At 43.8% G+C, this 26046-nt stretch overlaps 6 protein-coding genes across 6 annotated transcripts; 3 read left to right on the forward strand and 3 right to left on the reverse strand.

Moving 5' to 3' along the window:
• Positions 1-4830: 4830 nt before the first annotated feature.
• BJ212DRAFT_1218920 (uncharacterized protein) lies at positions 4831-6663 on the forward strand (the record flags this gene model as incomplete). Its single annotated transcript, XM_041329345.1, has 3 exons — positions 4831-4886; positions 4941-5736; positions 6268-6663. Coding segments are annotated over 3 exons (1248 nt in total), but the record flags the coding sequence as incomplete, so codon positions are not given.
• A 5024-nt stretch (positions 6664-11687) lies between these two features.
• BJ212DRAFT_1305220 (uncharacterized protein) lies at positions 11688-12281 on the reverse strand (the record flags this gene model as incomplete). The annotated part of the gene is made up of 1 exon (XM_041333732.1): positions 11688-12281. The coding sequence occupies one exon, from the start codon at positions 12279-12281 to the stop codon at positions 11688-11690; it is 594 nt and encodes a 197-aa protein (XP_041185949.1).
• A 2290-nt stretch (positions 12282-14571) lies between these two features.
• On the reverse strand, positions 14572-14799 carry BJ212DRAFT_1287115 (uncharacterized protein; the record flags this gene model as incomplete). The annotated part of the gene is made up of 1 exon (XM_041331974.1): positions 14572-14799. One exon carries the CDS (start codon positions 14797-14799, stop codon positions 14572-14574), a length of 228 nt encoding a protein of 75 aa, XP_041185950.1.
• Positions 14800-15550: 751 nt separating this feature from the next.
• On the reverse strand, positions 15551-15898 carry BJ212DRAFT_1450140 (uncharacterized protein; the record flags this gene model as incomplete). Its single annotated transcript, XM_041338795.1, has 2 exons — positions 15551-15784; positions 15842-15898. The coding sequence occupies 2 exons, from the start codon at positions 15896-15898 to the stop codon at positions 15551-15553; spliced, it is 291 nt and encodes a 96-aa protein (XP_041185951.1).
• A 6465-nt stretch (positions 15899-22363) lies between these two features.
• Positions 22364-22696, forward strand: BJ212DRAFT_1287085 (uncharacterized protein; the record flags this gene model as incomplete). The annotated part of the gene is made up of 2 exons (XM_041331972.1): positions 22364-22462; positions 22517-22696. The coding sequence occupies 2 exons, from the start codon at positions 22364-22366 to the stop codon at positions 22694-22696; spliced, it is 279 nt and encodes a 92-aa protein (XP_041185952.1).
• Positions 22697-24943: 2247 nt separating this feature from the next.
• On the forward strand, positions 24944-25705 carry BJ212DRAFT_1305222 (uncharacterized protein; the record flags this gene model as incomplete). Its single annotated transcript, XM_041333733.1, has 3 exons — positions 24944-25127; positions 25271-25407; positions 25574-25705. 3 exons carry the CDS (start codon positions 24944-24946, stop codon positions 25703-25705), a joined length of 453 nt encoding a protein of 150 aa, XP_041185953.1.
• Between the last annotated feature and the right edge of the window lie 341 nt (positions 25706-26046).

The raw sequence follows: 26046 nt of genomic DNA on the forward strand, positions 1-26046 counted from the left end.
CACTTCCTGTGTAGTGAGAACTCCTCCAGAACTCTCCCATGTTCCTCCAGATGTTTCCTGCACTCTTCCAGAAATCCTTTGGACTTCATTGGACCATTATTGGACTTCATCTGAAATAAAGGGCACATACTCAGGTAAGGGGCACAGTGTAGGAGCTAAGTCCAAGCCCCTCGGAATCAGTCCCTCTCTCTACTTTGAGTAAACTGGTTCTTAACAACTTGCTAGTGTCTATGCAAAATCCAGACCCCTTTTAGCACTCTATTAAATAGCAAGATTTTACCTTTTTATTCATCTACCTTGGCCTGCTCTAGGACCTTGTCCTTCATACAGTAACCCAACCAGTTGAGAAGTGCAAAAAGTATTTACACAAGCTCACAGACATCCTGTTGAGACTTGCTTCAGGGAGGCACATCTTATTAAACAAAGCAATGAGTATCAATGGCACTCTGTCTCACATCACTTTCATCATCCCAAGAGATCATTCCTACCTTTGCAACCTCAGTGCATTTATCTCAACTTTCCCTTCTTGTTTTAGCTCTCACTACCCTCTACCACCAGTCACTTGAGACCTGAAGTGGTGATTTAACATCCTTTCTTCAACACCAACTCCTCATACCCTTGTACTGCACAGCTCACCACAAGATCTTGACCTTTGGGTTGATGCATTTACAGACTGGGAAATTGGTCTCACTCTAGGAGAGAAATGGGACACCTGGACTCTCAGAGAGGGCTGGAAAGGTCAAGGTTGTAATATCAGTTGGTTGGAAGCAGTCACTGTTGAGCTTGCTGTCTTGACCCTTTTTGAATTAGGCTGGAAGGATGCACTCATTTTGATTCATTCTGACAATCAAGGTGTCATTGGAGCATTCCAACAGGGATGCAGCCAGGACTTCCAAGTCAACCTCTGTATCCAGTAATCAGAAGCAATCACTATATGTTCCAATGTCACCCATGTCCTTACTTATGTTGAATCCATTCAGAATAAGGCTGACTTGATCTCACACAGCAAGGTCGGTCATCCTTCTTCTCACTTGCTTCCAATCATGCTCTCAGAGGAGCTTAGACCTTTCATTTTACCTTATGTCTAATATGCCCCCTACTTGCATGTTGGCCTTTCCCAACAACACAGATGCCTTGGCCCTTCTTCATAAAGCACTTGCTAAGCCTTCACAAGTCAGGGTGCTGCCCAATTCATCTGTTCCAACTCATAGACTCCCTAAACCTAGAAAACCAAAGAAAGGGTGTGAAATCACACCATCATCTTTCAGACCACATGTTCTTGCCAGAGATCACTTGCACCATTGAACGGCTCCAGTTTCAGACTCATTCTATTCTAAACTCATTAGTGAATTTGCTCTTGATGATATCATCCAACTCTTCAATGTCTTGCTCATCTCCATTGAAATGAAAACCCTCTGTGACAATCATATTTCCACTGGGCTCATATAAGTGCTAACACTATTCACATGCCTACCTAGCATGCTCTGGGAATCTGGCGGGCTGTCTCTGGTCTGGTCCAACTCCTAGGTCTCTTATCCTCCCATGTCCTACCTATGTCCACTTATCTCCACTGGTGTGTTGTTAGTCCTGATTTGTTGCTACTCATCAGATGCAGGTCTTATTACATGTGCCCTCATGTTCTGCAGCGCGACATGTCTTATTACCTACAGATTCAATGTGCTGCCACTTATCTCACTACTGCTTTCACCTATGTATTCTGGGCCTTCGCATGCCATGATAAAATACCCTCCAATGCACATAGTTTGATACTTTCCTTCCCTGATCTTCTGCAGGAGTAGAGTAGTCACTTAGTGTCATATCTCAGACTTGTGCAATTGACCTGTTCTTGCTCATTTCTCCTGATCACAACATTCAACCACTCTGAATTCACAGTCACTAAGTTTCTTATACTAGCCCACCATAAAAGCTGAACTGCTGTTGGTAGTTGCTGTTACAACCATGTACGCCCCTATTCATTTTCTCTTCCTTACTGTGTATTATGTCATGAGCTGCATGATGCCGCCGCTAGACCTATCCCTGATTTGTACCTTGTATTACATCACAATCACCATTACCATTGCTAGATGACCTATTCTTGCTATCACTTACGCATCCCTTATCTCTGACTCATTTCATTCTCACGCCTGCCCTAAAGCACAGTAGTTCACTGTAAATGGTCCTCCTGTATGCTTTAGTTCCTTACTTTAATCTTACTAGGTTTTACCTGGGATATCCTTCGTTTGAGATCTCCAATCTCTTGTCGTCTGAATCATACTTTAAGTTAGAAGCACTCCTTCTAACTTAGCTTACATCGAACACTTGACTTATCGTCTTGTGCAGAATCTCAACAGAGGTCGTGACTCTTATTGAGTCATCTGTCGTTAGAACTACCCTAGTTCATAACAGTTGTGCTACACTTAGTTGCTACCTCATTCTCTCTTTCACTGGCTCAGTCCAAGTCCCGCCTCTCTCTCTACTAAACCAAAAGTTTAGTGCAATTAGTAGTCTCATCTAGGATGCTCTCTCAAGTCCAACAAGTATTGATGTGCTATTGTAGCATGCTAATTTTCATAGGTTGCCTTGGATCTTAAGTCCTTCATGCAGTCACTTCCCTTGTGTATTGAAAGAAGTGCTTCAATAGCAGTCCTCTTGGGTCAGATATAATCCTCACACCCTTCGGGATAAGTAGCACTAGCATTTTGTTAAAAGCCTAGTAGCAATTACTTCTTCACACCGCAAAAACTACAGTGCTGGGCTTCTTCATTTCCACCAATTCTGCAACTCTTGGAACATTCCAGAGTCATGTCATATGCCTGCATCAGATAAACTCCTTGCTCTTTTGTCACATCTTGGGCCAGCAAGATTGCCATGACTACAGTCAAAAACTGGCTATCTGGCTTGCATTTTTGGCACAATCTTCATGGAGCCCCATGGCATGGCCATGCTTTGCTGCACATGTCAATTGCCAGTGTTAAAAAAGCTTGTCCCAGAATTGTCAAAATGTCCATGCAGACCACCAGTTACTCTTGAGCACATGCATGCCCTTTTCCATCTTCTTGATCCCCCCAACACTTTTGATGCATCAGTCTTGGTAGTAGCCTCCATTGCCTTTTGGTCTTGTTGTAGGTCAGTACCTTCATCACATCTTTCATTTTCATTGTTATTCAATAATAATTCTAGGCTTGGTGAACTTATCAATTCTCTCAATACCTTCAACCCCACTCACCACACCACATGATCCATAATAATTGTTAAGGTCATACTCAAGGGATAACTGGATCCGAAGGGCTTCAGCCTCAGCTCGTGCACTGTGCCCCTTACCTGAGTATTGCCCCTTATTTCAGGAAGGCAAGACTAACACGTCCAGAAGGTCGGACAAGTAGTGGAGTGGATCCGGATGACTTCCAGATGAGGGATAAGTATCGTAGGGCTAATTTGGACAAGTCCAGACTAGAAACTAATGGTAATGGACTGTCAGAGACAGAGGCGAATACAGATAGACTATAGGAATCAATCCTAAGTCTTGGAGGGTGACAAGAGCAGAGATACTCAAGTCTGGAGGACAGGAATGAGTAGAACTAAGATGATATTTGAACTGAGGTACTACAGAAAGTTACAGGAGGTTATATACTATAGGTATCTAACAGAATGATCAATCAGCAGAGTCCGAGGCTATGTACAAAGCATATGGATAGTCTATTGGTAAGTAGAAACAGATCACAAATCATGAAATGGAAATGAAACATAGGTAATGGGTCAGGGAGCAGGACAGATATACAGATAGCCAATATACCAGAGTTAGGGGATTTACCAAAAAGAGACGAGCACTGGTTGTGGATTCAGATGAATTGTGGACCAGACCGGACAAGTGGACAGGATGGATGATGAGATGTTGGAGGGAGATAAGATGTGGATAGGATCAGAGATAAGATGTGGATTGGATCTAAGATCCAGATATGCGGATATGACAATAATCAATCACATATCACCTTCAAATGGTGTTTCTTGATCAATGTTCTCTATTCCTTGGTCAAAAACATCACTTGGTGCAGGCACAAAAATCATTATGCCTCACATGTTACAATAACATCCACTTGTTTAGCCCCTATTCATTTTCTCTCTCTCACACTCTCATTGGACTCCTTCCTCTTCAGGCAGTCACCCCTTTTCTCTTTCTCAATTGTTCTATATGTATGTTTCTCTTGATTGTTCCACCAACCATTCTGTCAGTTGTACCACTTCATCAGTTCATCCAATGACTCACCAACCCTATGCTCTTACTGCCCAACCGGTACCTCTTACTTACTATGGTATTCTGACTCATCATGACTCACCATGACTCATGTCCCCTTTACCCTTACCACTCAACCAGTACTTTCTACTTACTTTGGTATCCTGACTCATGATGACTCTATTGACATAATAGACACATTCCAGACACATCACCTTTCTTGCCTCTTGCTATGTACTATACAGTACCTTCACCACTCAGCCACAGATCCTCCATAGACCCATATGTACTTGCTTTGCATTTTTCACCACCTCAGCATCATTCAATTAACTGTTGCTGAGGTGAGCATTTCATCTTGTCATGTAGTTGACATATCACTCATGTAACCTAGTCTTCCCTAGGTACTTATTAATCTAGTGTCGTTCTATTAACTGTCACTGAGTCTTCCCTAGACTTCCCAGAGGTTATGAGCCCTGGGCTCTAGCCAAGCCCAGAATTGAAGGAAGTCAACCTTAAGCTCAATGAAATGAATCATGTTCCCCCATTCAAATACTAGCCTCTCATAAATATTATGAATCAACCTGACCATTTTTTTCAATATGGGAAAATACAATCACATCGTTGAATTAATGAGCACAGATGAATATCTGAGCTGGTATTGTGGAGTGGTCCTTGCACTGCAAGGTGAAGGACTATGGAATCATTGCAGTGCCAGGACTGACCCAAATAATTTCTCAGAATATGCCTCTGTAATGCCATCACCTGCCACAGCCAGAAGTCCCACTGCTGCTGAGAAGTTAGCCATGATGGAGTGGATTAAAGAGGATGCCCAGATGAAGGGAATAATATGCAGAAAGCTCTCACTGGTAGTTCAAGGGCTTCTTGACAAATCGTCCACTGCCCATGACCAATGGAATACTCTTGCCATGCACTTTGCATGCCTTGACATGAGCTTGCAGTTTGAGCTTTGTGCACAGCTCTTTGCTGAAAAGCTGAAGGATGCTGACAATGTCTCTTGCTATATTAGTGTCTTTGAACATGCTAGGTGGTGCTTCACTGAAATGGCAATTACCTTTACTGATGACAAAGCAGTATTCCTTCTTCTGCAAGGTCTCCCACAAACTCCAGAGTGGATCATCTTTAAGTGCATGACCATTACCATGTACAGTTCCTCCTCCACTCCCACAACAAGTTCTTCTGCTACAGCCACTGTGAAGATGACCTTCACAACTGTGGCAGCTTCTCTTTCAGAGGAAGCAAACTGTATTCAGGGAGAATGGAAACTGAATGGTCCAGGGTCAGAGTACACTAATGTCACAGGACCTGGGATACCTGATTCAAAGGTGAATCCCAAAACTGGCATCTGCATGCACAAGTCCAACCCCAAAGGCATAGCCCATGATAATCCAGCATGTGTGGGCTTACCTTGTCCATTAACCCATGACCATGAACACTGCTTTCAGCTGTTACAGTCACATACACCCCTATTCATTTTCCTTTCACTTGTATTACATCATGACTGCACAATGCCATTGCTAGACCCATCTTCCATATTTGTATTACATCACGATCGCCACAGCCATCATTAGATGACTCATCTCTTATCTTTGACTCATCTCTCATATTTGTATTACATTGTGATTGCCACAGCTATCGTTAGATGACTCATCTTACTCATTCCTTATCTTTGACTCATTTCTTATCTTTGACTCATTGTTGACTTACGCCTGCCCTAAATCACCTACACCTTATATATAGTCAACAATGTACTTAGTAGTTCCTTACTTTAATCTTACTAGGTTTTCACCTGAATATTCCTTCACTTAAGACCTCCAATTTTAAGTTGTCTGAATCGATATTCAAGACAAAGACACTCTCTTTGTCTTGTCTTACAAACCTTGCATTTGCAAAGGTCTTGACTATAACTTCAGCTGTTGCTCTTATCGAGCTGCTGTTGTTATGACCATCCTAGTTCGTAACATCAGCTAGGTGGTGGGATGGAGGGTAAGGGTGGAAATCCTGTTCATAGCAGGAAGTCCTCCTTGAGAAAGGAAGTTTCTGTAGCTGCCACAACTGATGCACCTAGTAACTCTCTGTCTCCATCACTACCCACTTCCCATACCACAGACCTAGCATGTGCAATCATTCACAAGATTGATGAAGATTCACCAGCCAATTCTCTGCCAAGTGAAGAGAACATTGCCTGCATCATACATTACACAATGTCAACAATCCTCAACTCCAGCATGACATTGACAATAATCACCAACCACAAATTCTTCTGGACCTTCTCCAATGATTCACATGTGACCATGAAAACAGCCAATCATGGCCGCCTCCCTACGTTGGGTCATGGTGAATGCATTGCAGATCTTAAGATTGGGGGCAGGACTTGTTGTATTCAGCTCACTAACTGCCTTCACACACCAGGTGCCATGATAAACCTGCTCTCCATAGGTCATATGGTTGATAAGGGCTGGGCAGTCAATTTCTTGCCTGACCCAGCATGCTGTCAGTTAGTCTGTTGTAGTGATTCACTTGGGGAAGTTTTGATGACCAGCAAACTGGTATTTCTTGATTTGCAGTTCATACACCCAGACCATGCCTCTCCTTTGCCTCCATGTGAGTTGTCTGCCTTTGCACATGTTCCCATTATGTGGGACCTCTGGCATGCACACATGAGACATCCCGGTGGTGATGCTGTCAAATGTCTTCCTCTCATTGTGAAGGGTGTTAATGTCAGTAGCTCTTCTACTCCCTTACAATGTTGCAAATCTTGTGTTGTTGCCAAGCACCCTTGTCAGCCTTACCCCCCTTCTGAAGAACCCAGGGCACAGCATATGCTTGACCTTATTCATTCTGACTTGTGTGGCCCCTTCCCTGTAGTCACACCTCATGGTAAGTTTCATTTCATTATTTTCCTTGATGACCATACAAATCTCCTCAATATGCAACTTTTGGCCAGCAAAGACCAAGCCCTTGGAGCATGGAATGTCATACACACCTGCTGGGAGAACCACTTTGGTTGCACCATCAAAATCTTCAGATCCAATAATGGTGGGGAATTTGTTAATGCTGCTTTCACCTCGGCATTGCAGGATGTGGGCATCAAAAGGCAGCTCTCAGTGCCTTATGCACATCAGCAAAATAGTAAGGCCAAGAGAGCCATCTGCACCTTGGAGGGTCATATGTTTGCCATGTTGGAAACCACTTGTCTCCCAGTGAACTTGTGGGGTGAGGCCATCCTGACCACATGCTATCTGTGGAACAGGTCTGAATCTCATATTCTTCCCCCTGCCATCATGCCTTTTGAGCTCATCAATGGCCATCAGCCAGATCTCTCTCATCTGCATGTTTTTGGTGCTAGATGTTTTGCTCACATTCCCACTGAGCTGCAGACTAAGCTTGGTCCCCATTCTCATCCTGCCATCTTTGTTGGGTACCCTGAGGGCATGAAGGGTTATTGCCTTCATGACAAGGACTCTGGCACATTTTTCATGGCCCAGGATGTCATTTTCGATGAAAACATGCCTGGTATTCCCCATTCCTCTTCCTCAGACTCTGACTCTGATGAGCATGATGGCACTCTCATCAAGCTTCCTCTCTTGCCTGTCACTCCTCCACCACTGGCTTTGCCTCCCCCTGCCTGCAGATCTTCGTGTACATGGGTTCCTACTGCAGCTGGGCGTGTTTACCAGGATGAGCTCACAGCCTCTAAGGCATGACTGGAAACTCTGCAGAAGGAGCATCAGTGTTATGCAGGTGTAGTCTCTAGTGAGGGGGTGCCAGCAGAGTCTCTGCCAGGTGCCTTACCAGCTTCTGAATCTCTGTTAAGAACCATGCTCAAAGGAGAGAGAGACTGACTCAGAGGGGCTTGGCCTCAGCTCATACACTGTGCCCCTTACCCGAGTATGTGCCCTTCATTTCAGAGGAAGTCCAATGATGATCCGATGAAGTCTGGAGGACTTCTGGAGGCTGGCTACTCTGGTGAAGAGTGCAGGAGGACTTCTGGAGGAGTGCAGGAAATGTCTGGAGGAGCGTGGGAGAGTTCCGGAGGAATGTAGGAAGTGCTCAGGAGAGTTCCCACTGCAAGGTAATACTTCTACAGGAAAACAGGATGGAAGGATAGGAGGTCTAGAGGATAGGAGGACAGGATGTCCGGAGGTCTGGAGTATGGAGGACAGGACATGGAGGTATGGAGGATGGAACGTCTGAAGGTACAGAGGGTGGAATGTCTGAAGGTACAGAGGGTGGAACGTCCAAAGGACAGGATGCCCAGAGGTATGAGGGTCAGGATGCCCAGAGGTACAGAAGACAGGAGGTCTGGAGGTCTGGAAGGAATAGGGGCTACATTGGATGAAGTCTGATGTAGAAGCAAACAGAGGTAGACTACCCTAAGGTAGAGTCGGAGGGACAGGAAGTGGACCTAAGTCCAGAAAGAGGGTAAGTGCCAGAAAGGCAAGACTCCAGCCTAGGGAAGTAATCCCTAGACTTGGGACAGAGACATAGGGGACAAATCCGAAGGTCTGGAATTCCGGCCTAGGGAATCCATCCCTAGGCCTTATGGAAAAGGACAAACTCAGATGGACTGAAGTCCAGAAGAAGATTGGGCAAGTCTAAGGTAATATTCAGACTGAGGACTCTACTGTAGTTATACAGGGGTTATATACTAGAGGCTATCTGAGAGGATCAGTAAGCAAAGGAGTAAGGCTATGTATGAGCATGCAGAAACACATTGGTAAGTAAGACAGAACATAAGTAAATGAACTCAGAGATGAAACTAGTACAAGGATCAATCAGCAAGACAGAAAGAGAGATAACTGAGAACTGGAAAGGCAGAGATGCCTAAATGGGGATAGGTGCAGGATCTTGGACGGAGGGTGGGAATGGTCCGGAGATAGTACAGTTAATATCTGGAGGTCCGGAGATCTAGGGATCTGGAAGGCAGGACGGAAACAGGACTGAGATATGTGAGGTGGTGGATGTAGTCTGGAATCCAAGAGGAGGTAAAGTCCAGATGTCTTGCTGGATGGAATGTGCATAGGGTGGACGGGATAGGGGATCCAGGAATGAGTCAGATATGGGGTCTGGAAATAGGTCCAGAAAGCGTGGGAATATGATGGGATCTATGTCTGGCATACAGGATATGACACATTGCTGCAAAGTCAGCACCTGTGGATGGTGATTGACCAGAGTGAAGTCAGGTACTAGGTTCCATAGGATTTGAGATGGGTTTGAGATCTTCAAAACAAAAGTGACAGATGATGGATTCAATGTAGGAATGTTGAGATAAGGAAATGGTATGTTCATCATGGTTTCATGTGACCTTGATTCTGAGTAACCAGTGGAGTTCACTGAGGTCAGTGATTTCCATGTGCTTCCTGATCTGGTCCTTTAGTTCACTTATCTCATCCATGGACTTAGCTGCAAGTGTGCAGTCATCGACATGCACAATGACAATGGTGATTTCTTTGCTCTGCCTCTTCCTATAGAATACTGCTTGATCCACCGCGCACTGCGTAAATCCCAGCTTCTCCACCAAAATCTCTATGAGTCATTGGTACCAGTGCCTACCACTTTGCTTCAGACCGTATAGAGTCTTGCAGAGGCGACAAACTTGGTTTGGGTGCTTGATGGATTCAAAACCTAGGGATTGACACATATAGATAACTTCATCATCAGTGAGTCTTCCATTTAGATAGGCTCCTTTGATGTCAATTTGATGAAGTTCTAGGTTTAGGTGCGCAGATAAGGCTAGGACTGTTCTGATAGAAGATAGGCTGGCGATGGGCACATATGTATTGATGAAGTTGACTCTGGGTACTTGGGAGAAGCCTTGGGCAACAAGGTGAGCTTTGTGGCATACCACATTTCCCACAGCGTCTTTCTTTGCATGGAAGACCCATTTGGAGCCTATGAGGTTAGCACCTGCAGGTAAATCTACAAGTTCCCATGTCCCTGCTGTTTGCAGAGTCGCTAACTCTTCTCTTATACCTTCTTCCCATTGCGCCCAGTCTGAATGGCACTTTGCCTCAGCTAAAGTGCTTGGTTTGAGGGCCTCTGCCTCTGCAATCTTCTCCCAAATCGCCATGGCATGACCAAGAGAGCAAAGTTCACTGTCCGAATCTTCAAGTATGGCCATGAGCTGTTCTACAGTGTTCTCTCCCTTGTTCACTGCTTCTTTGATGGTTGGAGGTGGGATATTCAGTAGTTGGATACCTCTAGGTACAGTACCTATTTCCTTCATTACGTCGAGTACATGCTGACTTGGTTTTTGGACTCATTTAGCGACCATATCAAGAATGGAAGAAGTTGCAAGGATGGGGATCTTGGAGGGAGGGGGTACTAGTGGAGTTCATAGGGCTAATGCTGGCATGCTGGGTGGTACTGTGGGGGTCCATGATGTGGGCATTATCATTGCATTAGGTATGTTATCACTTTCCTCTCCCTCATGATGTAATGGCTCAACATTGGACAGGTCCCAATAAACATTCCATTCCACAGATACCAAGTGCTTGGCAGGCCAATACACCCTGCACCCATTTGCACTCCCATCATCAATGTCTACCCATCAACCTTCAGCAACTCTGCCACCGAGTTTGCTACCATTCTCAATGTGCACCCAGACACAGGATCCCCAGGGACAGATATGATGGAGATCAGGCTTCTTTCCAGTGGCTGCCTCAAGGGGAGTACTACCTTCAAGTGCCTTGGTGGGAGTATGGTTTTTCAACCAAATGGCATGTCAAACAGCTTCTTCCCACAAGTTGTGTGGGCATCCACTTTCATGCAACATTGCTCGAACCTTCACTAGTAGAGTTCAGTTAAGCCTCTCAGCTACCCCATTATGCTGTGGGGTGTCATGCACAGTGAGTTTCTGCTGAGTTCCAGCAGCCTTGAGATGGTTCACAAACTCCTTGCCTAGGTATTCCACACCCTGGTCTGAGTGTAGAACCTTAATGTTGGCATTGTGCTGGTTGTGGCACCAGGCTTCAAAGTCTCAATATGCACTGAGGGCTTTGCTCTTGTGATGTAGAAGGTGGAGGTAAGTGAGTCTTGTCTTATCATCTGTGAAGCTGATATAGTAGCTTTGGCCCCCTAGAGTAGCAACTGGTGTGGGGCCCCACAAGTCAGTATGGACTTCACCTGCAAATTATTTGGCATGTTCTCCTTCACAGATCTTAGCTATTGGTTTCTATGTAGCTTTTGTGTATATGCAGGATTCACAAAAGGTGGGTTCACCTGAAGATAGGTCAACTTTGATACCAGAAACAAGCCCATTCTCAGCTAGGCAGTGTGCAGTGGATGGTGAAATATGCCCCATCCATTTGTGAAGTTCCATTACAGTAATGGCCTCCACTGTGGCATTCACACTGTGGCTATCAGATGGATGGATGACTTGATATAATCCACACCCTGACTTAGGAATCTGCCCTACAACATCATCTGTAGGGTCTCAAATGGTACAGGTACCATCAGCAAAGGTGATGGAGTACCTGAGCTTGTCGAGGCGGCTGATTGAGACGAGAGTATAGCCAACAGCAGGAGAGTAAGGAACTTCAGTGAGTGTCAATTTGGACACATCAACACCATTTGGGACCTCAATAATGAGTTCCCCAATGCCAGTGGCATCAAAATAGTGCTTGTTTGCAGCAGCAAACATTTTTGGTGGAATGGGTGTCAAGGTTCTGAATTGGTTGTGGTATGGGGAGGTATGTTTCATCATACCAGAGTCATAGAGCTTGACAGTGGTGCCATTACCATGGTCCTTAATGACTTCAGCAGTGATCTCAATGGATAAGTCAGTGTCATTTCCACTGCTAGGGACTGCTATGTCAGTTTCCCAATTACTCATTAATGGTACATCATTTTTATCTATGTCCAAGAACCAATCTTCATTAGTGCTGATGAAGTTTGTCCATTCTTTGTTGTTGTCATCTGATGATTCAGTGGAGAGCAGACTAGGGATTGAGTAGGAGGACTTGCAATTGACTGCAAACACAGCATCATCCTCGGAATCATCATTGGCTGCTGCATTAGCAGAGCCCATGGTGCCAGTGTTACCACTCAGTGTCTTCTAAGGCTCTGGGCATTGACCTTTAAAATGCTCTCGTGAGCTACAGTTCCAACAGGGCAGGCGAGGTCTGTTGCCTCCACCTCGTCCCCCTTGGTGAGACCCTCTATGGCCTCCCCTGCCTTGACTATGGGATGACAAGTCCATAGCTACCATAGCTTCATCAGTGCCTTGGGTTTTGGCACCTTGATTGCTGTGACACTTGGATTCATCAATGATTATCAAGATTAAGACATTGGGGTTAATAGTTTGAGTTGGACTATAGAGCCAATGAAGGTTCAACAACTCTGCTGGCTTGCAGGACAATAGAAAGAAAAATGCCTCTACCTCTGGGGTGAGAGGAAGGCTACTGACTCTCTAGGTGTTGGTCAAAGTGTACCAAGCGATATGTTCAACCCTTAAGGGAAGCAAGGAAAGCAAGGATCCATGAAGTGATGCTGGGTCAACTCTGGTGAAGCACAATGAGTGCGTGTGCATAGGAATGTGGAGCACGTAGGTGTGCGAAGCGTGGGAATAATGTGCAAGTTGTGTGTGAATGTATAAGAAACTGGTAGAAGTCATGAAGGTGTGAACTGAGGCTGCTGAGTGGAGACTGATGATAGTAGACTGTGCTGATGGCTAGGGTGACAACTAATGCATACTGGCTGAAGATGATAGATTCTAACTCTAGACAATGACTACTGACATGCTAAGTGACATGATGGTGGTTGGTGTATTGAAAACTTCCCTAGGCAACAGGTAAGCTGTGCCTAGGTGCGCTCCCAGGGCTCAGAAGTGAATAGGGAGCACTCTAAGTATGTAAGTGATGTAAGTAAGGGTCCATGATGAAATAATGTCATGCAGATACTAAATATGGTCTGATAATGAGAATAAACAAGAAAGGACTCACTAGGGAACTGGTTGGACAATGGATGGATGCTCCCAGATGCTGCATGACATAAGGTGACCAAGTGTGGGAAGAGTGTGTGAATGCATCGTGTGGTGTGGGAAAGTGTCGCGCCTCTGGTGCATTTTGTGAGACAGTTATAGATAGTGAGTTATGCCCTGTACCAATCATTGTGAGTCAAAATATGGGCAATATATGCCTGGAGGAATCTTGTTCTCTACACCAAGCTGTAGTAAACTGTCCTGAGGTGAAGCCTGCAAGATGGTTGGGGAGAGATTGGATTATAGTTGACTGGTAATCCTTCTCATCTATCTGAACTCCTACTGCTGACAACTCATCCCTCTTTGCACGCAGTTCATCAAGGAATGTGTGTACATCACCTCTGCCTGGACACTTTGACTCTAGGAATTTTGTCCAGAGATCTGTCTGTGCATAAGCACCCTTCTCAGTGTATTCACACACAATCTCATTCCACATTGTGACAATGTTGGGTAAGTTCTGTACATGTAATGCAGTAGAGTCAGGGATATGCTGGGTAAGCAAGTGTTTGGTAAGGTTTTTGTGTTTCTGCCATTGAGCAAGTGCTACAGGGTCAGGAGGTGATACAATGGTTGTTCCTCTGGTTGTTGTCAATGGGCTGACAGGCTTTGGGTTAGTCCCATCGAACTGCTTCCATAGATCCTTCACTTCAATAGCAATCTGGAAGCATAGTGAGAAGATCGCCCAGTTGGTTCCTTTGATATCAAGCTTGGGTACATTGGTGGGAAGAGTATCCATTGTGATGGGCACAGTAGTAGACATCGTGTGTAGCAGCTTTCAGTAGTCAAATGTGGGACATGGGGTTAATTAGAGCTCAGGGCTCATAACCTGAAAAGATAATACAGCTCGTGTGGGTCTAGATTAAGTAGACACTCTTTGGAAAGTAAGTATAGGTGAAGTAAAAGTAAAAGTTAGGTATCTTACCTCAGAACATGCATGCAAAAGCAAACATCTGAGGTTATAGCTCGAATACAAGGTAGCTTAAATAGACCCAATGATCTTGTATGTAGGTGAGACAAGAAATAAAGTAAGAAACAGCACTGGCCCAACATCAGCAAAATCATAAAAACTCTTAGTCAACTTATCTTGCTTATTTTAACTTGAAACAATATTAAGTGCACCAAGTTATCTAAGAAGATCATTTCTACTTAATTTCTACTTAGAGAATTCTTCACAAAGGAAATGTAAGAAAGAAATAAAGCTAATGCTGCAAATCAAGTGCAATTCAGAATTTTAAGTAGGCAGGTGATGATAAGTGAAATTTGAGATCTACTAAGTGGTAGACTCACTCAGAGTGTCATTACTAAGCAGAAAACATAAGTTGATTTCAGCTAAACAATACTAAGTACTAAGATAAGTCAATGCGATCTCATATGCATGGTGATCAATGAAATTGTTGACATAATACATGCAAAAAGCATTGAGTGTCTGTGAGTAAGTGAGATTGGTTGGCACAAAGTCACCCCCAAATACTGGAATAAGGTGGGCTGCACAAAATATACTATCAAGGTGGATGACAGATACACAGTGTGCTCCATCTTCCAGAAGCTCCAGCTCTCCAACCCACATTCCCATAAGTTCATCTGGGGAGTCAGCCACACATTTGAACCATTGTACAAGTGCACAAGGGTATGTGATACCATCATGCTTCAAAGAAAAAAATAGTCTCACTCAAGCAATGTTGAGGCCACACATGCCATTGGCAGACAAATCAGTGCTAACAAAGATGCAATCATAGCACCCAGGGCCATTTCTCCAGGTATCTACAGCACAAATACACTCATAGCGCATACCACCAATCCCTGATAAATCACTAAGAGCAAAGAAGGTGGCCACAGCTGAAGTGTACAGTGTGATCTTTTCATAGATCTCAGGAAGTGCAGACTAGGATGAGTCAGAGCTAGATGAGTCAGAGTTAGAGCAGCATTGGTCACACAGAAAATGCTGAATCAAAGTTGTGAAGTTGGGTTGACCTATCTGATCTGCAATGAGCTCTGGGTAGATCCATTTGGCTGTAGTAAAGTGTATGGTAAGCAGAAGCATGCAAGTATGTACAAAACTACTTACCAGCTGTCTTCACCAGGTCAACATGGGCAAGTACCATTGGCCCATCAACAGCATTGGCATCAGGCTCAGCATTGGTTTTACCCTCATCCTCATCTGCATTACCTTCGGCATCATTAGTTGCATGATGGTAGCACCCAAAAGGCTCATCCTGTTCTGGGATATCTTGTTTGATGTGTGCTTCCAATGGTGCATTTAGTATCCCTGCGAATTGTGAAGGTGGTGATTAGCATTGGCGAGCCCAGCATCATGAAAATCACATACCAAGTTTGTTAAGGATGTATGACAAACACATCCCTTGTAGCATCCTGTGGTCAAAAAAATTGACGCATGAAGCAGCTAGCTTGTCAAGATGTTGATTGGTTAGTAACATTTGACTGAGAGCTTCGAAACAACTCAACCAGCACCATGGCTCCTTGACAGCTTTAATGTGTTTGGAGTCTGTAATAGATGAACAAAGCCCATTTGGTGCACTGAATGCTTGAATGAGCTTATGGTAATGGATGAGTGAATGTTATCGAGGGAGATTAAATCCTTTGGGCTGAACACCAGATGTTTGGAATATCTTGTGGTACCTGTGGAAATGCTTCAAGGTGTCATCCATTGCATCGAGGCTGCTAGAGCTGATGATGTTGCAATGAGCAATGTAGATGAAGTTGAGTAGCACTCACAAGGCCTGTACCATCTCTGTGGGTACATGACCTTCAATAGCAGGTATTGTTAAGAACCATGTTGCTCAAAGGAGAGAGAGACTGACTCAGAGGGGCTTGGCCTCAGCTCATACGCTGTGCCCCTTACCCAAGTATAGGCCCTTCATTTCATATGAGGTCCAATGATGGTCCGACGAAGTCCAGAGGACTTCCAGAGGAGCATGGGAGAGTTCCGGAGGAATGCAGGAAGTGTTCAGGAGAGTTCCCACTGCAAGGTAATACTTCTACAGGAAACAGGATGGAAGGATAGGAGGTCTGAAGGTCCAGAGGACAGGAGGACAGGAGGACAGGAGGACAGGAGAGCAGGATGATGGAGGGCAGAACGTCCAAAGGACAGCAGGTATAGAGGTCTGGAAGGAATAGGGGCTACATCAGACTTTGTCCGATGTAGAAGCAAACAGAGGTAGACTACCCTAAGGTAGAGTCGGAGAGAACAGGGATTGGACCTAAGTCCAGAAAGAGGGTAAGTGCTGGAAAGGCAAAGCTCCGGCCTAGGGAATAAATCCCTAGGCCTGATGAGTAGGACAGACTTAGGTGGACCAAAGTCTGAGAGAGGATTGGGCAAGTCTAAGTTGATATTCAAACTAAGGAAACTACAGGAGTATCTACAGGGGTTATATACTGGAGACTATCTGAGGGGATCAGTAAGCAAAGGAGCAAGGCTATGTACGAGCATGTGGAAACACATTAGTAAGTAAGACGGAACATAAGTAAATGAACTTGGAGATGAAGACTTGTACAAGGATCAATAAGCAAGATGGAAGAAGAGGTAACTGAAAGCCAGAAAGGTGGAGATGTCTAAATGGGGATAGGCACAGGATATTGGACAGAGGGTGGGAATAGGTCCAGAGTTAATATCCGGAGGTCCAGAGATCTGGGGATCCAGAAGACAAGGTGGATACAGGACCAGGATATGAGAAGGTGGATATAGTCTGGAATCCAAGATGAGGTGAAGTCTGGATGTCTTGCTGGATGGAGTGTGCATAGGGTGGACAGGATAGGGTGGTACAGATCAGGCTAGCAGTGAGGATCCAGAGGTCCAGAGCTCAGGGGTAAATCTGGAGTGGAGTCAATCCTACTAAGGTGTGGAGCACACAGTGGAAGGGGATCTGGCAATGAGTCAGATATGGGGTCCGGATGTAGGCTTGGAAGGCGTGGGAATATTATGGAATGTGGGTCCGGATTGTGGGATATGACAGGTATTGTCATATCCGCATATCCAGATCTCAGATCCGACCCTTATCTCATCTCAGATCCACATCTTATCTCCGATCCTATCCATAGCTTATCTCCCTCCAACATCTCATCATCCAATCTGTTCCACTTGTCCGGTCCAGTCCACAACTCATCCAAATCCACAACCAGTGCTCATCTCCTTTTGGTAACCCCCTAACTCCGGTATTTTGGTTATCTGTATATCCGTCCTGCTCCCTTATCCGCTACCTATGTTTCATTTCCATTTCATGATTTGTGATCTGTTTCTACTTACCAATAGACTATCCACATGCTTCGTACATAGCCTTGGACTCTGCTGATTGATCATTCCGTTAGATACCTATAGTATATAACCTCCTGTAACTTTCTGTAGTACCTCAGTTCAAATATCATCTTAGTTCTACTCATTCCTGTCCTCTGGACTTGAGTACCTCTACTCTCGTCACCCTCTGAGACTTAGGATTGATTCCTATAGTTTATCTGCATCTGCCTCTGTCCCCGACAGTCCATTACCATTAGTTTCTAGTCTGGACTTGTCTGGATTAGCCTTATGATACTTATCCCTCATCCAGAAGTCATCCAGATCCGTTACGCTACTCGTCCAACCTTCTGGACGCGCTAGTCTTGCCTTCCTGAAATAAGGGGCAATACTTGGGTAAGGGGCACAGCGCATGAGCTGAGGCCGAAGCCCTTCAGATCCAATTACCCTTGAGTACGACCTTAACAATGACCAAGGTTTGAAACCAAGGTATGGGTTGACTAGCCTGATGCCTAAGCTCACAGGCTTTGTCTTTTAGGGGGGCTACCTAGTAGTCATGGCCATGCATGATTCCCAAATCATGCAGGACATCCATGGGGCAGTCAAATCACAACTGTCCCCAGTTGTGTGCTCAATCAAGCATTATTGTATAATTTTGACACATAATCATGGAATCTGGCTACCAATTGTGGTTCAGGAAGGATTTGCCAAGTACCCTCTCTTTTTATTTTTATTTCTTTTGATATTGTCTCTATGATCATGCACACTCATCTTTTGACAGTGTGCATCTGCACAGAAATTTTTGTTGTGGACATTCATTTATCCCACTCACTAAGTTTATGCAAGCATACAATCCATATGATGCATTTCCATAGATTATGGGAGGGTGGGTTGGGTTATAAAAGTCAATCACTGTCCATGACTAACTCATCTTCACTTGGTTCAGTGGCACTTGGCTGGGATAATTCTTCATCTTCCTCTTCAAGGGGGTCTGCTAGTGATGGTAATAATGATAAATCCCTAGAGATATATGGTACAAGTCTAAATGCAGCTACACCACATTTAGATAAGATACCATTCATTTCTCTTAGGACATAAGATCCTCCCCTGGTCTGTCTTTCTATGACGGGCCTAGATACTGAGGTTTTGTTTTTCGATTAAGTTCTTGCTCAATCCTTGTATTTCTTACAAGGACCAAGTCTCCTTTCTTGAAAGTTTCACATTGCATTTGTAAACCAAACTTATGTTCAAATTGAGCTTTGGACTTAAACTGAGCCTTCTTCAAGGTCTTTGCAGCACGGTCTATGTCTTCCTGCCGCCTTTTGATTTGGCGGATATGTAGGGATAAGAATTCTGCTGGGTTCATATTAGCATGGAATCCTTCTACCATGAAGGTTGCTTCTGTTAAATCAAAGGGTAGAACAGGATGAACTCCATGTAATAGATAGAAGGGGGACCATCCAGTCATGTGACTAGTGGTTATGTTTTCTGCAAACAAGGCCTGCCTAACTTTCTCAGGCCATTTTGTAATATTCTTTCCACAACTTTTTACTATAGCTTCTCTTATATTGAAATGCCCATGTTCAACAACTCCATTGGCTTGGGAATTGTAAGGGGAAATAGTCACATGGGGAATATCAACACACATGAGGAGTTGGTCAAATGCTCCTCTAACTTTGGGTCCATTGTCAGTCACAACTTGACCAATGGCTCCATATCTGCAATACAAATCCTTCCAGAAAATCTTTGCCATAGCTTTGGCAGAGGGGGATCGTAAAACTCTTCCTTCAACATAGCGAGATAAATCATCTCTAGCAACTACAAGATTTTTGTGGCCTACAGCTGAAGGCATCTTCATAATATCCACATAGATCTTGACAAATATGGTTGCAGGAGTAGAAACAGTAATAGGGATATGCATCTTCTTGACACTTCTAACTTGGCAGTCATGACAGGACTGCACATGGTGTTTCACATCAGTGTACAAGTGAGGCCAATAAAAATGATAACGAATAGTCTCAAATGTGGCTTGTACACCTTTATGTCCTAGTTCTTCATGAGCTTTAAGAAGTATTAATGCTCTCTTCTTAGCATCAAATACTACAAGAAGAGGGGGTCATCCAACTAGTTTTTTAAACATCTGGTCACCATGGACAAAAAATTGTGTGGCCCGGTTAACAAATTTTCTATGCTGGCCAGTCCATTCAAACTGAGGTGACTCCAAGGTGCTGAGGAATTTGAAAATTTCTCTCAAAGTCTTTTCTTGACTAGTTGTGGAGGCTAGGATAGATGGTAGGTTGGTTGGTTCATAGGAATGAGGGAGGATAGGAAGTGATAATGAATGTGATCGGTAGCATTCCTGAGATATTCCAGAAAATAGGGCTATGTCATCTAGCCAGGAATCTTCATCAGGCTGTATTTCTTCATCTTCTGCTAAAGGTCTTCTGGATAGTGCATCAGGACCTTTGAAACGTAAAGCAGGAACATGAACTAGGGTGAAATCGAATAGGAGTATTCCTTGAATCCAACAGTTGATGGTGGCATTGGGTTGTAAATCAGGTTCATTAAGCATTCCTTTGATGTATTTTGCGTCAACTTCCACAATCAAAGTCTGTACTCCAATAATGTGAAGCTGGAAATGCCTAAGTGCATGGTAGAGTCCATAGAGTTCTAGTTTTGGTTGGGAATATCTTGATTCTGTGTCACCCATTGGTAGTGAACCATAATGGGCTGGTCTTCTTCTTCCTTCATCATCTATCTGTGACAATATGATTCCCACTGCCATACAGTGGCTCAAAAAACTGTTTGCATGTTTTGACATTTTTCACTATCTATGATATTGTGTGAGAATGAACAAATGGCTCAAGGACATGGTTATACCACATTGTAGTATGGCTTCAGGGCTTTCATTTGAGCCCTACACCGTGTGAATCGGTGGAGATATGGTGGAGACATAATGCTTGTAAAATGATGACTCATGTGGACAGTTTTTTGAGTGTATATTAAAACTATATAAATCATTATTTATGACACCACAAAAATCATGCCACTATTATATAAATTATGAAGTGGTGTCATTATGTTATTTTATGACTATATCTAACTATATAAACCAGAATATCTCATGTATCATAGTCATAATCACCATGAAAGCCATCTCCTCTGCTCAAAGAGATAATATCCTCTCTCTGTCTTATGCTGGCCTCTCTGCTCACCAAATTTCCTCTAGAACTGGAGTATGCAAGTCCACTGTGGCCAAGTTTATCAAAGAAAGCCACCCAGACAAGGAAAACTCTTGTGGAGGACATCCATCCAAGCTTACCTCTACTGACAAAAGGGCTATTATCCAACATATCACTACAGGAAAGGCTGATAATGCTGTCCAAGCCACCCATTATATCAATTCCACCATCACTACCCCTGTCTCTTCACAAACTGTGAGGAATGTTCTCAAGGCAGCTCATCTCAAGGCAGTAACAAAGAAGAAAAAGCCTCTTCTCTCCATCAAACATAGGCAGAGAAGACTAGCCTTTGCCTTAGCTCATCAACACTGGACTGTAGAGGACTGGAAGCATGTTATATGGTTAGATGAGACCAAAATCAATAGGATTGGGTCAGATGGGAAGGTATATGTATGGAAAAAGAAGGGAGATGGCCTAACAGACAGAGAGGTTAATGGGACTGTCAAGTTTGGAGGAGGTTCTTTAATGGTATGGGGCTGTATGGGATGGAATGGTGTGGGAATGCTTGCTGAGGTTGAGGGGAAGATGAATGCTGAGCAGTATGTGGACATTTTAAATGACCACTTGCTGCCTAGCTTGGCAGAATCAGGGATTGATGAAGAAGATATCATTTTCCAACAGGATAATGATCCCAAGCACACATCCAGAAGAGCTAAGGAATGGTTTGAAGAACATAACATCAATGTTCTTGACTGGCCAGCACAGTCTCCTGATGTCAATGTCATTGAACATCTCTGGGGAACACTCAAGAAAAAGCTTCAAGCATATGAAAACCCCCCTAAAGGAGTATGGGAGCTTTGGGAGAGAGTAGCAGTGGAATGGGGGAAGATCACAGCTGAAGATTGCCAGAAATTAATTGAGAGTATGCCTAGAAGGATAGAGGCAGTAATTAAAGCCAAGGGAGGTCATACAAAATACTAGAATACCTGGTTATTATTGTAAAATACTTGAGTCAAAAAACTGTCCACATGAGTCACCATTTTGTGAGCCTTGTATCTCCACCATATCTCCACCGATTCCCACGGTGTAGGGCTCAAATGAAAGCCCTGAAGCCATACTACAATGTGGTATAACCATGTCCTTGAGGCATTTGTTTGTTCTCACACAATATCATAGATAGTGAAAAATGTCAAAACATGCAGACAGTTTTTTGAGCCACTGTATATAATACATATTTCACCGCCCCATCGGCCCACCCATCTATCTAATATACCCCCACCTCGGCCCACCCATCTACAAAATAATACTAATATGTTGGCCCACCTGTCTATATAATAATATCTGCCATACATCTCTCTTCAGCCCAGCTGTCTATCATATATGTCTATCCTACTCTACATATTGCCCAGATGGGCCCACCCATCTCCATTGGTAATAATATTTCTCCTGGCCCATCCACCATCATTGAGGATATTTATAACATTGGCATCAATGGGCCCACCCATCCCCATTGGAAATAATATCCCTCCTGGCCCATCCGTCATAGTCAGGGATATTTTTACCTACAGCCCATGGTCCACTGGCCTGTATTATACAGGATATTATGCATGTTTGTTCACTCATATAATATGGAGATAGGTCACTGCAATATGTGTACTTACACCAGCAGATGCACCACACCAGCAGATGGTCTTGATGAATGCATGTATGGCCAATGTTCCCACAATCACACCAAAGTTTTGGTTAAGGAATTCGAACTAGGTGTTCTGTGGGATGAATATGGCCTTGTTGGAGACATTGTGGTATGTACAATACTCTATCTACTTGTCTCTTTTGAACTTACACTATTTATACAGCCATTCACTAACTACTTTCCACATGCTGACATACACAAGCTCCTTTCCCCAGAGATCTTACACCAGCTCATCAAGGGAGCATTCAAGGACCACCTAGTTCAGTGGGTGCATGACTACATTGAGGCTCAATATACAGAAGCCAATGCGAACAGGATACTGGACAACATTGACCATCGGTAAGTTTATCTTCAAATTCACTTAGCTGCTGCTGCTGCTGAACATGTGTCACACTACTAGCATCACTCTAGCTCCAGTGTTTGCAGGCCTTTGACAATTTCCAGAGGGTAGAGGATTCAAACAGTGGACTGGTGACAACTCAAAAGCTCTCATGAAGGTCTGTACTGATATTCCTCTATTTTTTCATAGCAACAGTACTAATATTTCTAATGCACGTTTACTGCACAGGTCTATATACCTGTTAAGGTCGTACTCAAGGGTAATTGGATCTGAAGGGCTTCGGCCTCAGCTCATGCGCTGTGCCCCTTACCCAAGTATTGCCCCTTATTTCAGGAAGGCAAGACTAGCGCGTCCAGAAGGTTGGACGAGTAGCGTAACGGATCTGGATGACTTCTGGATGAGGGATAAGTATCATAAGGCTAATCCAGACAAGTCCAGACTAGAAACTAATGGTAATGGACTGTCGGGGACAGAGGCAGATGCAGATAAACTATAGGAATCAATCCTAAGTCTCAGAGGGTGACGAGAGTAGAGGTACTCAAGTCCAGAGGACAGGAATGAGTAGAACTAAGATGATATTTGAACTGAGGTACTACAGAAAGTTACAGGAGGTTATATACTATAGGTATCTAACGGAATGATCAATCAGCAGAGTCCAAGGCTATGTACGAAGCATGTGGATAGTCTATTGGTAAGTAGAAACAGATCACAAATCATGAAATGGAAATGAAACATAGGTAGCGGATAAGGGAGCAGGACGGATATACAGATAACCAAAATACCGGAGTTAGGGGGTTACCAAAAGGAGATGAGCACTGGTTGTGGATTTGGATGAGTTGTGGACTGGACCGGACAAGTGGAACAGATTGGATGATGAGATGTTGGAGGGAGATAAGCTATGGATAGGATCGGAGATAAGATGTGGATCTGAGATGAGATAAGGGTCGGATCTGAGATCCGGATATGCGGATATGACAGTCATATAGTTCAGTTTCCCCTCTGTGATTCATGAATTTATAGTCATTTGTGAGATGGGAATCACATAATGACCTAGTTGATATTGTGAAGCAATAAGAAGGTTAAGGTATTGCCTTGCCTTTGGCTTATTCACTTTGGCTAGAGAAAACCATAGAGAAAAGTTCAAAGCCTAACAAAAAAAACCTATCTAAAAAGCCTGTGTTTTGTGTCTTCTTATTGTGTTATTATTTCTGAGTTGTTTTCTCTAGTATTTCCTTGATTTATTTTTCTATTGGGATGCTCTGACCCATCAGATACTTCACAAAATTGTACCTACAGGGTATGATGTCATAATGATGTCATATGGCTCCACAGATACTCCTGCAAGTATTCTGTTGAAAGTTATGATGTCATGATGATGTCATGATGATGTCATTTGTTCTGGAATGTTCTGCTCCACTTTCTGGAATATTCTGCTCCACTTCTGATGTCATTGCTCCGCTTTTTTACTTACATAATATTCCCACACAAAATGTATATAAGGAGGGCCCATTCTCCCCCCAAAAAAATAGGTTCTCCCACTTGCAATCATTTGAATCTCAGTTTGAGCTACTCACTGTGAAGATTGTTGCTTACAAAGAAAGCCCCTTTGAAGTACCAAGTGCAGGGAAAAGACATTCCCTTGAGATTACATAAGTTTCTTACAATAGAAACTTAGTTTATTTGTGAGACCAGCTTCTCACCTAGTTTCTGATATTGACCAATGCGAGCTTTGGTCAATCTGTTCATTTGTGAGACCAGCTTCTCACCTAGTTTCTGATATTGACCAACATGAGCTTTGGTCAATCTGTTCATTTGTGAGACCAGTTTCTCACCACTTTGTGCCTATTTGACCAACCAGTCTTTGGTCAACATATTCGTATTTGAGACTGTAGTCTCTACAGAGAATTATTTTAACGAGGAACCATGTTCCAGTGTCTAGACAGTTTATCCTAGACAAGTTTATAAGTTGGGATATAACACAAAAGCTCCAGCTAAGTTAATCACATAGATTGGTTTAGCAAGCCTCCCAAGAACTCACATGTTATCTACCATGAAAGAAGAAAAGTTGTAGACCATGTTAATCGAGGACTGGCAAGAAGTCTTATCCTAGTGTAATTGTGGTGTCATTACATTTTACACGCATTTATATAAGACCCTCAGTTATTAAGACACCGGTTTGGCAGGAGTACACACAGGAACAGTTCAGTGAGTGTTTTAACTCTGGCTACTAGAAGGAATTTGTTGATCATCATGATGATAGGTGCCAGGGCACAGGATGGAGGACAACAGATGAAGGGAGGTCGAAAAAGAATCGGAAAGCCTGCTTTCAAACTGGAAACTGACGGAGATGGGATGCCATTGCTTCCAGACATCACTGAAATGAAACTCAAGGAGAAGAAGGCCATAGTGAGGGCATTTCTTACATCGCACTATCGTGAGTCTATCGTCGCAACACCTGAGAATTTGTTGAATGCATGGACACAAGGATCTGTTCTAGGAGCAACAAGGCAGTCATGCCATAGAGCGCCATCATACAAAGTCATGATGACTTTGTGGCAAGGAAGTATGTTCCGGCAGGTGTGGACTTGAAGGAGCCTTCAAAGTCGCAAAATTGGGACACTACAGCCTTACTCAATTTCTGGCATGCTCAGCAGGAGAAAGGCAAAGGACCAACATTCCTGTTCAAAGCATGGAAGAACAAAGATGGAGACATGGTAGCATTGGTTGTGTCTGGGAATTTGCCTTCTCATTGGACTCATAAAGTCAGAAAGCAGATGATCTGAAGGCCTCAGAATTCATCAACCAACACCAAGAGCGATCCCAGGAGTAATCCCAAGAGTGACTCTGATCACATGGAGGATGATGTTGATGATGATGCAGCTGATGGTAGATCCCCACAAAAGAGACCCAGAAGAGAGCCAGGTCCTTCAACAGCACATGAAGGGACAGCAGTCCCATGTGCAATTCCAAAGCCTTGCCCAGTCAAGCCGGCGAAAACTGGTGCACTGCTGACATCACAAATGGGTGACCTCCTGGCTGGGTTGACTGACAGAGTCACTGGCAATGTTGAGGAGGATGTTGGAATGGAAGGAGGGCACATGTCTCCAATGCCAAAAAACATGTGGGGAAAAAAACCAGTGATTGAGCCATCAGCGAGGACAACCTGGAGTAAATCAACTCAACAAAGAGCAAGGGGAAAGAAGTAATGGACTGATACTACACTGCCTGCCTTTATGTACATGTCAATGTTATTCAATCTTCATGGCTCAGGAGTCCCGGGTGTCAAACATGGAAGTGTAAGTCTCACTTTGGCTCACCAAGTCCTGAGTGTCAAACACTGAAGTTAAATTCTC

Source organism: Suillus subaureus (assembly GCF_016647635.1).
Source record: "Suillus subaureus strain MN1 chromosome Unknown BJ212scaffold_108, whole genome shotgun sequence".
In the NCBI taxonomy this organism is placed as follows: Eukaryota; Fungi; Basidiomycota; class Agaricomycetes; order Boletales; family Suillaceae; genus Suillus; species Suillus subaureus.